A 16,742-nucleotide genomic window follows, 5' to 3' on the forward strand; every position below is an offset into this window, starting at 1 on the left:
ACACACTGGAAACTGTTGAGCGTGAAAAACCCAGCAGCGTTGCAGTTCTTGACACAAACCTTTGCGCCTGGTTACCTACTACCATACCCCATTCAAAGGCACTTCCATTTTGTGCCTTGCCCATTCGCCCTCTGAATGAAGGGTACATGTCCCAAAGCACACAGAATGGCTCTAATGAACAGCAATGGGATAACATTCCTCACCTTTACTGATGTTAGCCTACCACGGACTCATCAGATATGTTTATACTGTGGAGTTGACACTGACGTGTAAAACATCAAATCTTTATTGAAAAATAATAACGTTTTCATCAACAAAACATCAACAAATATATATTATTAAGACAAACGTTGAAAATGTAACCTAAAATTGTATGCGAAGCTGCCACATCTGCCTGTTATGAACCATATGAAATTTCATAGAACAATTTTCACCAATTAATATTTCAAGTAATTCAAAACAGTTGGTCACAAAATGATATTTGAAAGGTATGAATCCATGTCACAGGCAGCCTTGACAACAATATATGACTGATTCACGTTGCCTTTAGTCACTGTTCAGTGTGTCTCTTGGCTCATTTCACTGTAATGGTGAGACTCCAGTTAGAGACGTAAGGAATGACAACAGACTCACTATAGCTGCCTCTGAAAACCTGATACATACACAGAGCTATTTAAGACAGACATATCAACTTGAAGATCCCACTACACATTAGGATGGTTAAAAGAGAAGGATCCCACTAATCTAACACATTAGGATGGTTAAAAGAGAAGGATCCCACTAATCTAACACATTAGGATGGTTGAAAGAGAAGAATCCCACTAATCTAACACATTAGGATGGTTGAAAGAGAAGGATCCCACTAATCTAACACATTAGGATGGTTGAAAGAGAAGGATCCCACTAATCTAACACATTAGGATGGTTGAAAGAGAAGGATCCCACTAATCTAACACATTAGGATGGTTAAAAGAGAAGGATCCCACTAATCTAACACATTAGGATGGTTGAAAGAGAAGGATCCCACTAATCTAACACATTAGGATGGTTAAAAGAAAAGGATCCCACCATTGCTTCAAAATCAGAGCAGTGGAAATCTTCAAGCCAAGGATACAGTTTTTGAAATACAGGGAGAGCTGATCCCGCTCTTTCTCCCTCTCAGCTCTGGCTGAGTTTGGTCTTGGTGGCGAAGTCAACACTGAGTTTCCTCATCACGTCACCGTGGCTCTGACCCACCAGGTCCTGGCGAACGCTCCCATAGTTCTCCTTGACGAAGTTGGCGAAGGGTGTGGGCGCCCGGGGCTTGGCAGGGGTGAGCAGGACCAGCTGACCCGTACAGAGGGCACACACAAACCTCTGGGTATCCAGAGACTTAGAGTGGCGACCGAGCCTACAGAGGGGAGGAAGATGAGAACAGTTTAGCCATCAATTGGTTTTCTAGTTTAGCCATCAATAATTTTTCGAGTTTAGCCATCAATTCATGGGAATACATGCTAGATTGAGGGCTTGAACTACCTATTTTGATACTATAACTATAAGCTATGACAATACATACTGTAGGGGGAGAAAGAGAGTATACAAGTTTAGTCTCAGGCAACTGATACATCAATAATATAATGCCATTTAGCAGACACTTTTATCCCAAGTGATTAACACTACAGTGAGTATATATTGTTGATGTATGTGTCTCCTGCTGAGCCACACAGGGCAAATACTTCAATTGACGGAATAACTAAGTTTCCTAGGATTAAATAAATCCATCTTTAAATATCCCCAATCACCATTTCATTTGCAGCACTAAAACAGTATTCATCTAAGCGTAAGCCAGGGACAGACAGGAAGCTGCCAGGGACAGACAGGAAGCTGCCAGGGACAGACAGGAAGCTGCCAGGGACAGACAGGAAGCTGGTGTTGACGTACGTGTTTTTGCAGCGGCTGCACTGGTACTGGTACTTGTAGTTAATGTCGTAGCTGTGGCAGCGGGTGACCGTGGGCAGCTCGGGGTGTGCCAGCGTGGCCTTGCGGGCGTACAGCTTCCAGAAGGGGCCGTGCCCATCCCTCACACTGTTGATCAACCAGGTGGCAGCGTGGCACATCTCATGGACCAACGTGTCACGCAGACGGTCTGGGAGGACGGGGCAGGACGGAGACGGGGCAGGACGGAGAAGTAGGATGGGAGGGAGAGAGGGAGGGAGAGAGGATGGGTGAGAATGAGGGATGATGGGAGAGAAAGAATGAGATATTTTACACAAGTTTAAAACATACATACACGGGCTATTCACATTCAAGTTTGACTTTAAATGACTTACACCAGAACCTAACTCCAACGTTGTAACAACATACATTTAATCTCATGTCATTAGTTCTTCAACCAGCCAAGCCTTACCTGCAGAGTCACAGACCTTCTCAGAGAGTTGGATGCGGGCGTATCGGTTCCCTCCTCCTCTCTCCTGCCCTGTGATGCAGTAGCCAGCAGTCTTCCTCATCTTCTTATTCCAGCTCACTGACATGTTACTGGGCAGCTGGGGCATAGAGGTTAGAAAGGTAACAAGAGGTAAAACAGCTCACTGACATGTTACTGGGCAGCTGGGGCACAAAGAGGTTAGAAAGGTAACAAGAGGTAAAACACCTCACTGACATGTTACTGGGCAGCTGGGGCACAAAGAGGTTAGAAAGGTAACGAGGTAAAACATGCAAGACAAGCCCAGGTCACATGATGTTAAGGTGCAGGTCAACATAAAACACTGTATAAGATGGCATCTTTATCACTAAGTAATATGGCAGTATACACTACCAGTCAAAGGTTTGGACACACCTACTCATTCAAGGGTTTTTCTTTATTTTTTTACAATTTCTTACATTGTAGAATAATAGTGAAGACATCAAAACTATGAAATAACACATATGGAATTATGTAGTAGCCAAAAAAGGGTTAAACACAGAGATCCTTCAAGTAGCCACCCTTTGCCTTGATGACAGCTTTGCACACTCTTGGCATTCTCTCAACCAGCTTCATGAGGTAGTCACCTGGAATGCATTTCAATTAATAGGTGTGCCTTCTTAAAAGTTCATTTGTGGAATTTCTTTCCTTCTTAATGCGTTTGAGCCAATCAGTTGTGTTGTGACAAGGTAGTGGGGTATACAGAAGAAAGCCCTATTTGGTAAAAGACCAAGTCCATATTATGGCAAGAACAGCTCAAATAAGCAAAGAGAATCGACAGTCCATCATTACTTTAAGACATGAAGGTCAGTCAATACGGAACATTTCAAGAACTTTGAAAGTTTCTGCAAGTGCAGTCGCAAAAACCATCAAGCGCTATGATGAAACTGGCTCTCATGAGGACCGCCACAGGAATGGAAGACCCAGAGTTACCTCTGCTGCAGAGGATAAGTTCATTAGAGTTACCAGCCTCAGAAACTGCAGCCCAAATAAATGCTTCACAGAATTCAAGTAACAGACACATCTCAACATCAACTGTTCAGAGGGGACTGTGTGAATCAGGCCTTCATGGCCGAATTGCTGCAAAGAAACCACTACTAAAGGACACCAATGAGAAGAAGAGACTTGCTTGGGCCAAGAAACATGAGAAATGTACATTAGACTGGTGGAAATCTGTCCAAATGTGAGATTTTTGGTCTGGTTTGTCAAATTTGTTCTTTGGTCTGGAGTCCAAATTGGAGACTTTTGGTTCAAACCGCTGTGTCTTTGTGAGATGCGGTGTGGGTGAACGGATGATCTCCGCATGTGTAGTTCCCACCGTAAAGCATGGAGGAGGAGGTGTTATGGTGTGGGGCTGCTTTGCTGGTGACACTGTCTGTGATTTATTTAGAATTCATTTAACCAGCATGGCTACCACAGCATTCTGCAGCGACACGCCATCCCATCTGGTTTGGGCTTAGTGGGACTATAATTTGTTTTTCAACAGGACAATGACCCAACACATCTCCAGGCTGTGTAAGGGCTATTTTACCAAGAATGAGAGTGATGGAGTGCTGCATCAGATGACCTGGCCTCCACAATCCCACGACCTCAACCCAATTGAGATGGTTTGGGATGAGTCGGACGGCAGAGTGAAAGAAAAGCAGCCAACAAGTGCTCAGCATATGTGGGAACTCCTTCAAGACTGTTGGAAAAGCATTCCAGGTGAAGCTGGTTGAGAGAATGACAAGAGTGTGCAAAGCTGTCATCAAGGCAAAGGGTGGCTACTTTGAAGAATCTCAAATGTAAAATATATTTTCATTTGTTTAACACTTTTTTGGTTACTACATGATTCCATATGTGTTATTTCATAGTTTTGATGTCTTCACTATTATTCTACAATGTAGAAAATAGTAAAAAATAAAGAAAAACCCTTGAATGAGTAGGTGTTCTAAAACTTTTGACTTATAACCTGTGTGTTTAACACTTTATAGCCTATGTATGCTTAAAGTGTGCGTGTACCTTGCTGTCGAACACGCTGGTGTTGTACAGGCAGTACAGTTTCCTGGTGAGCTCCTCCTTGGTCTGTTTGAAGTTGCGGCTGTAGCTGGAGCCTGGTCCAGACAGAGACTGGAGGAAACATCCTGGAGTCATACACACTGCTGACACTCTGAGGAGAGAAACACAGCCTGGAGTCTAACACACTGCTGACACTCTGAGGAGAGAAACACAGCCTGGAGTCTAACACACTGCTGCTGACACACTGAGGAGAGAAACACAGCCTGGAGTCTAACACACTGCTGACACTCTGAGGAGAGAAACACAGCCTGGAGTCTAACACACTGCTGACACTCTGAGGAGAGAAACACAGCCTGGAGTCATACACACTGCTGCTGACACTCTGAGGAGAGAAACACAGCCTGGAGTCTAACACACTGCTGCTGACACTCTGAGGAGGGAAACACAGCCTGGAGTCTAACACACTGCTGCTGACACACTGAGGAGAGAAACACAGCCTGGAGTCTAACACACTGCTGCTGACACTCTGAGGAGAGAAACACAGCCTGGAGTCTAACACACTGCTGCTGACACTCTGAGGAGAGAAACACAGCCTGGAGTCTAACACACTGCTGCTGACACACTGAGGAGAGAAACACAGCCTGGAGTCTAACACACTGCTGCTGACACTCTGAGGAGAGAAACACAGCCTGGAGTCTAACACACTGCTGCTGACACTCTGAGGAGAGAAACACAGCCTGGAGTCTAACACACTGCTGACACTCTGAGGAGAGAAACACAGCCTGGAGTCTAACACACTGCTGCTGACACTCTGAGGAGGGAAACACAGCCTGGAGTCTAACACACTGCTGCTGACACTCTGAGGAGAGAAACACAGCCTGGAGTCATACACACTGCTGCTGACACTCTGAGGAGAGAAACACAGCCTGGAGTCTAACACACTGCTGACACTCTGAGGAGAGAAACACAGCCTGGAGTCATACACACTGCTGACACACTGAGGAGAGAAACACAGCCTGGAGTCTAACACACTGCTGCTGACACACTGAGGAGAGAAACACAGCCTGGAGTCTAACACACTGCTGCTGACACTCTGAGGAGAGAAACACAGCCTGGAGTCTAACACACTGCTGACACACTGAGGAGAGAAACACAGCCTGGAGTCTAACACACTGCTGACATACTGAGGAGAGAAACACAGCCTGGAGTCTAACACACTGCTGACACTCTGAGGAGAGAAACACAGCCTGGAGTCATACACACTGCTGACACACTGAGGAGAGAAACACAGCCTGGAGTCGGTAACACACTGCTGACACACTGAGGAGAGAAACACAGCCTGGAGTCTAACACACTGCTGCTGACACTCTGAGGAGGGAAACACAGCCTGGAGTCTAACACACTGCTGCTGACACACTGAGGAGGGAAACACAGCCTGGAGTCTAACACACTGCTGACACTCTGAGGAGAGAAACACAGCCTGGAGTCATACACACTGCTGCTGACACACTGAGGAGAGAAACACAGACAGACACAGACAGACTGACACACACACTTCACTGAACCTATGTATTTAGATCAGTGTAGAATAGATGGAGAGGAGACAGTATTGATCTCCACCCTGCCCTAGGCCCTGTTCAATATTACCTGGAGGAGGAAAGGCTGCTGGTCTGGAGTCTGGATTCCGTCTGGGACACTGTGGGTTTAGTGACGAGCGGCCGCACCGGGGTCTTCAGATCCAATGGTGTTCTCCCTACCGGCCGAGGGCCCGCCTCTTTCGAGGCTTTGGGCCGTGGAGCTGACAGGGGGGGCTTCTGATTGGGCACTGGATTCACACACATCAGGAAGCAGCCAATGAGATTACATGATATAGAAACAAAAAAGGAAATGTACCAATTACAGACCACAGCTGGCAGAAGCCTTGTGGGTGGACACTGTCAGAACAGAAATGTATTAGTTATATTTAAACACTTTGGGAGCAGTAAGTATACCAGCGTGCAGATTTACTTTGTTACGTTACCCTCTCACATCCAACACCCGGGACAAGTCTTTTAGAAATGTGCCACCCCACTTTACAAAAAGATCCCTGTGTATTACTGTGACCTGTTTTGTGTTTAGGTGTTGGGGTGTTACCTGTGTTATGTTTAGGTGTTGGGGTGTTACCTGTTTTGTGTTTAGGTGTTACCTGTGTTATGTTTAGGTGTTGGGGTGTTACCTGTGTTATGTTTAGGTGTTGGGGTGTTACCTGTGTTATGTTTAGGTGTTGGGGTGTTACCTGTTTTGTGTTTAGGTGTTGGGGTGTTACCTGTTTTGTGTTTAGGTGTTGGGGTGTTACCTGTGTTATGTTTAGGTGTTACCTGTGTTATGTTTAGGTGTTGGGGTGTTACCTGTGTTATGTTTAGGTGTTGGGGTGTTACCTGTGTTATGTTTAGGTGTTACCTGTGTTATGTTTAGGTGTTGCCTATGTTATGTTTAGGTGTTGGGGTGTTACCTGTGTTACGTTTAGGTGTTGGGGTGTTACCTGTGTTACGTTTAGGTGTTGGGGTGTTACCTGTGTTACGTTTAAGTGTTACCTGTGTTATGTTTAGGTGTTGGGGTGTTACCTGTGTTATGTTTAGGTGTTACCTGTGTTATGTTTAGGTGTTGGGGTGTTACCTATGTTATGTTTAGGTGTTGGGGTGTTACCTGTGTTACGTTTAAGTGTTACCTGTGTTATGTTTAGGTGTTGGGGTGTCACCTGTGTTATGTTTAGGTGTTGGGGTGTTACCTGTGTTATGTTTAGGTGTTGGGGTGTTACCTGTGTTACGTTTAGGTGTTGGGGTGTTACCAGGGTTACGTTTAGGTGTTGGGGTGTTACCTGTGTTATGTTTAGGTATTACCTGTGTTATGTTTAGGTGTTGGGGTGTTACCTGTGTTATGTTTAGGTGTTGGGGTGTTACGTTTAGGTGTTGGGGTGTTACCTGTGTTATGTTTAGGTATTACCTGTGTTATGTTTAGGTGTTGGGGTGTTACCTGTGTTATGTTTAGGTGTTGGGGTGTTACGTTTAGGTGTTGGGGTGTTACCTGTGTTATGTTTAGGTGTTACCTGTGTTACGTTTAGGTGTTGGGGTGTTGCCGGTCTTGTGGTTCTTCTTAATTCTGTCCAGTAAGCTGAGGAACTCTTCCTCTGAGCTGGCTGAGTCCTCCAGCTTCGACGGGGCTGAGTGGGTCCGCTGTGGAACGGATGCCGGGGAGGGGGTGAAGGAGGAGAGGGCGGGAGGAGGAGAGCTGGGAGAGGGGGAGGGCAGAGGAGGAGGGGCGGGAGAGGGAAAGAAGACGTTGGTTACTTTGCAGGACTTCTGGTTACTTTGCAGGACTTTGAGCTTCTGTGACGGCGGCGGCTGGTGCACAGGGTGGCGCGTCCTCCACGTGCTCTTCATCACGATACCATCTTCTTCTTCACTGTCACTGAGGAAAACTGGGGAGTCACACTGGGACAGGGGTCTTCTGATTGGGGGCTGGGAGGAGGACTGCTTAGGGGTGTTAAACGCACCTGTAGAAGACAGACACACAGTGTCTTTTCATTGATGAGTCTCCATGAGTTAAACAAAACAGACAGTGACTGTTGAGTAGGTAATGCTTTTGGCCTAACAACTCCCCCTAGCCGTGACAATATATCATATTAACCAAGGCTTCCTGGGTATTACTTCAATACTAGCTATGCAAAGAAAAGTCATCACAGTGCTGAACTGAAATCGAGCAGAAAGAACTTCTTAGAAACAGATTTCAGTTTATTACAAGTATGTATGAGGACAGTCAATGTCTGTGTATCAAATGGCACCCTATCCCCTATATAGTCCACTATTTTTGAAAAGAGCCCTATGCTCCCTGGTCAAAAGTAGTGCACTACATAGGGAATAGGTTGCCATTAGGGAAGCAGTCAATGTTACCTTTGGAGGTAGATGGTTTTTTCTTCTCGACGACAAAGTCATCATCGGAGGAAAAGCTGTCGACAATGAAGTTTCTGAGGCTGAGGACAAAACAGGAGATAAACCTGAGTATTTAACACGCGATAGGGACCATAGTCATGGTAAGAGAGGTTGGAACCACTGTACCTGTCTTCACTGCCATGCTCTGCTTCCTTGGGCTTAGGCTTGGGAGTTTTCACACGGCTCAGGACTTCAGGGGCACCAGAGGAGAGACAAGGGAACAATAAACATGTCATCCCCCACGAACGATGCAGCGGCAGTTATACCTCCCGCTTTGCCTTTTCATCTCTGGTGTGACTCACAAATTCCCGTTAATTACTAAAGCTCCCGCCTTGGGCCAAATCAGTGTAGTTTTGTAAATGCCGGATCTCTATGGCAAGACGCATCATTCACCAGAGTTTAGTCAAAATCGGGCCAGTGTTGTCAGATATCGTGTGTGACTAACGCACGAACGGACGGAGACCGATCCACAGTTCCCTCCCCGATTTCATAGTGGGGGACAATGACATGAATAAGGAGACATCGAAGGGACCTGGGCCCGGTTTCCCGGTAGCGATGGAACCTAGGCTTACGAGTGTTTTAAGGATGCATCTTTCCTACAACGGCCGAAGACGTAACATGCGTTTCCCAAAACACCGCGCAGAGAGAACGTTCACAAGTTGGTTGTTGAGGCAAGTGTCAATACTGATAGGATGGAAAGGAAGGAAGCGCTGCTCTCAGATCAGCTTTCTCCATTCAGATCTTACCTTAACATTATAATTATTTCACAATACTGACCAAGGATCAGCTCCTAAAGAGATTATCACCTATGGCTGCAGATATTGAGGTGGCTTATTCTAATGCTTACCCTATAAAATGCACTAAACCAAGATTGGGCACGTTAGGCTACACATTATGAAATATATTGAGGCAAACATTATAGACAGTAGCCAAATAAAACTCAATTTGATGAACATGAAATTGATTGAATCATTGAAATATATATTAATATATAGGCCTATAGTCTATACTGTAGGTAGGCTATTTACAGTGGGGGGGAAAAGTATTTAGTCAGCCACCAATTGTGCAAGTTCTCCCACTTAAAAAGATGAGAGAGGCCTGTAATTTTCATCATAGGTACACGTCAACTATGACAGACAAATTGAGGAAAAAAAATCCAGAAAATCACATTGTAGGATTTTTAATGAATTTATTTGCAAATTATGGTGGAAAATAAGTATTTGGTCACCTACAAACAAGCAAGATTTCTGGCTCTCACAGACCTGTAACTTCTTCTTTAAGAGGCTCCTCTGTCCTCCACTCGTTACCTGTATTAATGGCACCTGTTTGAACTTGTTATCAGTATAAAAGACACCTGTCCACAACCTCAAACAGTCAAACTCCAAACTCCACTATGGCCAAGGTAGTCCTCTGTAGCTCAGCTGGTAGAGCACGGCGCTTGTAACGCCAAGGTAGTGGGTTCAATCCCCGGGACCACCCATACACAAAATAAAATGTATGCACGCATGACTGTAAGTCGCTTTGGATAAAAGCGTCTGCTAAATGGCATATTATTATTATTATTATTATTAAGACAAAAGAGCTGTCAAAGGACACCAGAAACAAAATTGTAGACCTGCACCAGGCAGGGAAGACTGAATCTGCAATAGGTAAGCAGCTTGGTTTGAAGAAATCAACTGTGGGAGCAATGATTAGGAAATGGAAGACATACAAGACCACTGATAATCTCCCTCGATCTGGGGCTCCACGCAAGATCTCACCCCGTGGGGTCAAAATGATCACAAGAACGGTGAGCAAAAATCCCAGAACCACACGGGGGGACCTAGTGAATGACCTGCAGAGAGCTGGGACCAAAGTAACAAAGCCTACCATCAGTAACACACTACGCCTCCAGGGACTCAAATCCTGCAGTGCCAGACGTGTCCCCCTGCTTAAGCCAGTACATGTCCAGGCCCGTCTGAAGTTTGCTAGAGTGCATTTGGATGATCCAGAAGAGGATTGGGAGAATGTCATATGGTCAGATGAAACCAAAATATAACTTTTTGGTAAAAACTCAACTCGTCGTGTTTGGAGGACAAAGAATGCTGAGTTGCATCCAAAGAACACCATACCTACTGTGAAGCATGGGGGTGGAAACATCATGCTTTGGGGCTGTTTTTCTGCAAAGGGACCAGGACGACTGATCCGTGTAAAGGAAAGAATGAATGGGGCCATGTATCGTGAGATTTTGAGTGAAAACCTCCTTCCATCAGCAAGGGCATTGAAGATTAAACGTGGCTGGGTCTTTCAGCATGACAATGATCCCAAACACACCGCCCGGGCAACGAAGGAGTGGCTTCGTAAGAAGCATTTCAAGGTCCTGGAGTGGCCTAGCCAGTCTCCAGATCTCAACCCCATAGAAAATCTTTGGAGGGAGTTGAAAGTCCGTGTTGCCCAGCGACAGCCCCAAAACATCACTGCTCTAGAGGAGATCTGCATGGAGGAATGGGCCAAAATACCAGCAACAGTGTGTGAAATCCTTGTGAAGACTTACAGAAAACGTTTGACCTGTGTCATTGCCAACAAAGGGTATATAACAAAGTATTGAGAAACTTTTGTTATTGACCAAATACTTATTTTCCACCATAATTTGCAAATAAATTTATTAAAAATCCTACAATGTGATTTTCTGGATTTTTTTTTCTCATTTTGTCTGTCATAGTTGACGTGTACCTATGATGAAATTTACAGGCCTCTCATCTTTTTAAGTGGGAGAACTTGCACAATTGGTGGCTGACTAAATACTTTTTCCCCCCACTGTATAACAAAGTATTGAGAAACTTTTGTTATTGACCAAATACTTATTTTCCACCATAATTTGCAAATAAATTCATTAAAAATCCTACAATGTGATTTTCTGGAGAAAAATAATCTCATTTTGTCTGTCATAGTTGACGTGTACCTATGATGAAAATTACAGGCCTATCTCATATTTTTAAGTGGGAGAACTTGCACAATTGGTGGCTGACTAAATACTTTTTTCCCCCACTGTATAATACACTGCTCAAAAAAATTAAGGGAACACTAAAATAACACATCCTAGATCTGAATGAATGAAATAATCTTATTAAATACTTTTTTCTTTACATAGTTGAATGTGCTGACAACAAAATCACACAAAAATTATCAATGGAAATCAAATGTATCAACCCATGGAGGTCTGGATTTGGAGTTACCCTCAAAATTAAAGTGGAAAACCACACTACAGGCTGATCCAACTTTGATGTAATGTCCTTAAAACAAGTCAAAATGAGGCTCAGTAGTGTGTGTGGCCTCCACGTGCCTGTATGACCTCCCTACAACGCCTGGGCATGCTCCTGATGAGGTGGCGGATGGTCTCCTGAGGGATCTCCTCCCAGACCTGGACTAAAGCATCCGCCAACTCCTGGACAGTCTGTGGTGCAACGTGGCGTTGGTGGATGGAGCGAGACATGATGTCCCAGATGTGCTCAATTGGACTCAGGTCTGGGGAACGGGCGGGCCAGTCCATAGCATCAATGCCTTCCTCTTGCAGGAACTGCTGACACACTCCAGCCACATGAGGTCTAGCATTGTCTTGCATTAGCAACCGCACCAGCATATGGTCTCACAAGGGGTCTGAGGATCTCATCTCGGTACCTAATGGCAGTCAGGCTACCTCTGGCGAGCACATGGAGGGCTGTGCAGCCCCCCAAAGAAATGCCACCCAACACCATGACTGACCCACCGCCAAACCGGTCATGCTGGAGGATGTTGCAGGCAGCAGAACGTTCTCCACGGCGTCTCCAGACTCTGTCACGTCTGTCACATGTGCTCAGTGTGAACCTGCTTTCATCTGTGAAGAGCACAGGGCGCCAGTGGCAAATTTGCCAATCTTGGTGTTCTCTGGCAAATGCCAAACGTCCTGCATGGTGTTGGGCTGTAAGCACAACCCCCACCTGTGGACGTTGGGCCCTCATACCACCCTCATGGAGTCTGTTTCTGACCGTTTGAGCAGACACATGCACATTTGTGGCCTGTTGGAGGTCATTTTGCAGGGCTCTGGCAGTGCTCTTCCTGCTCCTCCTAGCACAAAGGCGGAGATAGCGGTCCTGCTGCTGGGTTGTTGCCCTCCTACGGCCTCCTCCACGTCTCCTGATGTACTGGCCTGTCTCCTGGTAGCGCCTCCATGCTCTGGACACTACGCTGACAGACACAGCAAACCTTCTTGCCACAGCTCGCATTGATGTGCCATCCTGGATGAGCTGCACTACCTGAGCCACTTGTGTGGGTTGTAGACTCCGTCTCATGCTACCACTAGAGTGAAAGCACTGCCAGCATTCAAAAGTGACCAAAACATCAGCCAGGAAGCATAGGAACTGAGAAGTGGTCTGTGGTCACCACCTGCAAAACCAGTGCTTTATTGGGGGTGTCTTGCTAATTGCCTATAATTTCCACCTGTTGTCTATTCCATTTGCACAACAGCATGTGAAATGTATTGTCAATCAGTGTTGCTTCCTAAGTGGACAGTTTGATTTCACAGAAGTGTGATTGACTTGGAGTTACATTGTGTTGTTTAAGTGTTCCCTTTATTTTTTTGAGCAGTGTATATAGGCCTATAGTCTATACCGTAGGTAGGCTATTTATAATATATAGGCCTATAGTCTATACTGTAGGTAGGCTATTTGTCTTTTAATGCAGTCATCTCGGTTTTCATTTACATTTTAGTCATTTAGCAGACGCTCTTATCCAGAGAGACTTACAGTTAGTGAGTGCATACATTTTCATACTGGCCCCCCGTGGGAAACGAACCCACAACCCTGGCGCTGCAAGCGCCATGCTCTACCAGCTGATCTACACAGGGCCACTAGTGGTTTGAAGCTTTGTTTTCAAATATTTGTATCCTTTGCTTGTTTGTAACAATTGCAATGACATTGGCAACTTAGTATTTGTATTCAAATTCGTTGTGAAGTTATTGGCAGTCACAGAGAGACGGATACACATCTTGATTCTATGTTTAACGGCGATCTTCTGTGTGTAAAGTGACGCAGCAGGTTAAAAAAAAAAACGAATCTAACGACGCACTTCGCTGTTCTACTAGAGGTTTGAGGCTGTCGGTAAATAACGTTTTCAAGTACAACTTTGGTAACGATTGTTTTGGGAAACAGCTCTGAGATTTAACAATGCTCCTACCAAGTTTCTAACAATTAACTTAGCCTTAAGATGCTTTTAGGAAACCGGGCCCTGGACAGTCAGAAACAATTGTTCTTTGACTTAGAAATGACATACACCAAACAAGACATGACAAACACCCATTCAGAAATGACATACATTGTTTCAATAAAGAATTTCAGAATATGATCAAAACATGACTTCCCCAATGCAGATGTCAAGGCACCAGTATGATACTTACAGTTTTCAAAGCTGTCGTCACTTTCTGAGCTTAATACAAGGACTGGTTCACTACAGGGGAGAGAATCAGAGAATAAACAACATCACATTTTGTCCAATTGAATGACTAGATAGAGAAAATGGAAAATGAAATTTAAAGGCAATGTTCCCAGGTTAGCGGAGATGGCATTCACGGTAAACGCTGCATTTGTCAGCGCAATCGGACATTACCTTTATATTTCTATCCCGCAATCTGTAACGCTTCAGCGATACAGATTGAATAGTCTTAAGACTACAAGGCTATGTAGGCTGGAAGTAGGGCTGTGACGGTCATTGAATTTTGGACGGCGGTAATTGGCCAGCTTGTTTCAGCAAGGAGCAACAAAGTTTCAACGCGATGTAGGCAGAAACGGACAGAAACGGAAGCAAGACACCCCACTCCCTCATTTTTTCAGGTTACATTACAGTCAATGAACTAAGCAGACCAGACCCAGCTACTATTGCATTGGTGTCTATGGGAGAACCACTCCGTTAAGCAGACCGGAACAGACCACTCTTTTTTTTAATGGTAAATGGCCTGAGAGAACTATCTTAATTTATCCACCATCTTTTAAACGGACTCAACAGCACGAATGCTGTCCCATCTTTTTTTTTTACGGTTATGACGGTTATTTTATTTTCATGCCGGTCTTCATCCAGCCCTAGCTGGACGAATCACTACTTTACCTGACTTTCTTAGCAGCAGTGCAATGTTTCCGAGAAGCAGCTTTGGGTGTCGCCTGCTCCACAAGAACTACAGACAAGAAGAACATGGAGATTAAATCATTCAACTACACTATTTCAATGCATAGCTATCATGTCATAGGCATACATGTTTGGCACCATGACAACCATAATCAGAGGAGTTGGCCAATGCTCATACAGCTCTGGACCAGGTGTAAAATAATCTTCCAGGTGAACAAAAAGAGAGCAGTCGTAGGTAAAGTCAATCAAAAATCAATCTAGGTTTAATATAAATTGCAACAAGGAGACACCCTTCACCACAGAAGCAGAGAACATGTCTAACAGGCCTCTTGGAGACAGGCCCTTTTACATCCTAATAGACTTGCAACCCAACCCACTGACTCTCACTTACACTGGTCGAAATCATCGTCACTGGACTCCATGAACACCTTGGTCCTGTAACTGTTGCCCTTTGAGACCTGGTTCTCTTTCCCTGAGCCTCCGTCATCCTCTTCCTCACTGTCTGGCAGAAGTAGCCGGACTGGGGGAGGAAGGTCTTGAGCACCCCTGGAGCCATGACCGCCTATGGCCGGACGCCGAGTCTTACTGATGCTCTTAATCAGCTGCAAAGATGACACAGGATGTGTTTGAAATGGCACCCTATTCCCTATATAGTGCACTACCTTTGACCAGGTCAAATGTAGTGCCCTACATAGGGAATAGTGTGCAATTGATTAAGATAATCACTGGTGGTTCTAATTAATGTGACCTAGTAATTTCAACATACCTGTTGTTCTACTGTTTCCAACCCTCCCTTCTCTGACCAGCCAAGTTTCTCTGCAACTCTTTGAAATAATCTGTGATTGTCGTCATCCATGGTCCCTTTCTCTGTCTCTGTAAGGGGGACAATATGACTATTATCTGGAAACAACATGCCCGGGCAGCGTACCCACCACTGATAGCTAGCAATGCCACTGGCCAGCCCTCTTCGGGCAATGTAAACAAACAAGACACATTAATAAAGCAGCATCTTGATTAGCTAACAATAGCTAGTAGCAAGACACCTTATTCTCGTAGCAAGCAAATGTATTTTAGCTAGGTATTGTTTATCCACGGGGTGTAAGTAGTAGCCTAGCTAGCTAATGGTCTGTTCTATCCTATATCCTTGGGACGTCCCTAACCTTAACCCCTACCATAACTCTTACCTAGCCTCGTCGGGAACCAGGCTTCCACCTACGTGATTTTGGTGGTATGGCAACGCGAGACTAACTCTTACCTAACCATTTTTAAATTTCAACTTCAATGGGGGTTATGGAAGTCCCAAGGATACCAGATTGCACGCTAGCAAAGACCGCTAACCACGACTGTAAATAAAGGCTAAACGTTACAGTTTCTCAAGTTTACCTCACTATGCATTAATATTTGTTGATTCAATATTTGATGTTCGCGAATCGAGACATAACGTTACCTTTGAAGATGATGTACTTTTGCTTTGGGTCCACGTCTCGTATAGCGACCAACGAAGATTCAAAACTGTGCACCGGAAGTTGTCAAAGTCAGAACGGAAACTAGTAGTAATGACGTAGATAGATGCGGGACTAGGCCGACGTCAAACAAATTATTGCTTTGTTCACAATAATAATATTGTAGACTTTCATTCAACTCAAAATGTCCAAACTACAGTTGCTGAACGGCGGCTGCTACAGAGATCTCCGTAGCCATAGAGACAACAGTAGTAGAGTTGCATGAAGAAATCTCCCCTTCGACAGAGGAGAATCACCGTCTACGAAGACGGTTGGATTTTTGGTTTTCAACCCACAGATAAAGTTACACAGAGCAGATTTGTATTGACGACTTGTAACTTTATTAACATACATCATTCATATGGCAAGATATAAGCTTAAGGTACACACTTGTACATATACAAGTACAAAGGCAACGCTTATGGAATGCCATTTATGGAACGCCGTTTGGGTCTTTGCGTGTCAAAAAAGACACACGTCAAATAACACTATTTGAAGCGTTAAATAAGCTTTTAATTTGACAAGTCAAATAATAAAATTATATTATAGAATGTTGTGTGTGCTGAATTTGCATGTGCAAGCCAAGCGCCACCACTACCATCAGTAGCACTGTCAAAGCTGTACAAAAAAAAGTATGCAAACAAGAACACACCGGCCACCAACGATGTGTTTACAATACCGCGTTAGTAATAAGACATTATT

General features: G+C 44.6%; 1 protein-coding gene across 2 annotated transcripts; it reads right to left on the reverse strand.

The window, feature by feature from the left end:
- Nucleotides 1–270: 270 nt before the first annotated feature.
- On the reverse strand, nucleotides 271–16,053 carry LOC311104831 (germ cell nuclear acidic protein-like). 2 transcript variants are annotated; one of them, XM_084146758.1, is made up of 13 exons: nucleotides 15,986–16,053; nucleotides 15,305–15,411; nucleotides 14,930–15,140; nucleotides 14,521–14,587; nucleotides 13,817–13,866; nucleotides 8,533–8,596; nucleotides 8,368–8,447; nucleotides 7,524–7,970; nucleotides 6,086–6,263; nucleotides 4,442–4,589; nucleotides 2,387–2,522; nucleotides 1,921–2,125; nucleotides 271–1,390 (listed from the first exon to the last, which is right to left on the reverse strand). In XM_084146758.1, exons 2-13 carry the CDS (start codon nucleotides 15,392–15,394, stop codon nucleotides 1,159–1,161), a joined length of 1,908 nt encoding a protein of 635 aa, XP_084002884.1. In that variant the 5' UTR covers nucleotides 15,395–15,411; nucleotides 15,986–16,053; the 3' UTR covers nucleotides 271–1,158. The 2 variants fall into 2 exon arrangements, with proteins under 2 accessions (XP_084002884.1, XP_084002885.1); XM_084146759.1 differs by lacking the exon at nucleotides 15,986–16,053 and having other exon boundaries at nucleotides 15,305–15,736.
- Between the last annotated feature and the right edge of the window lie 689 nt (nucleotides 16,054–16,742).

Source organism: Coregonus lavaretus, assembly GCF_964263955.1.
Source record: "Coregonus lavaretus genome assembly, chromosome: 29".
Lineage (NCBI taxonomy): Eukaryota > Metazoa > Chordata > Actinopteri > Salmoniformes > Salmonidae > Coregonus > Coregonus lavaretus.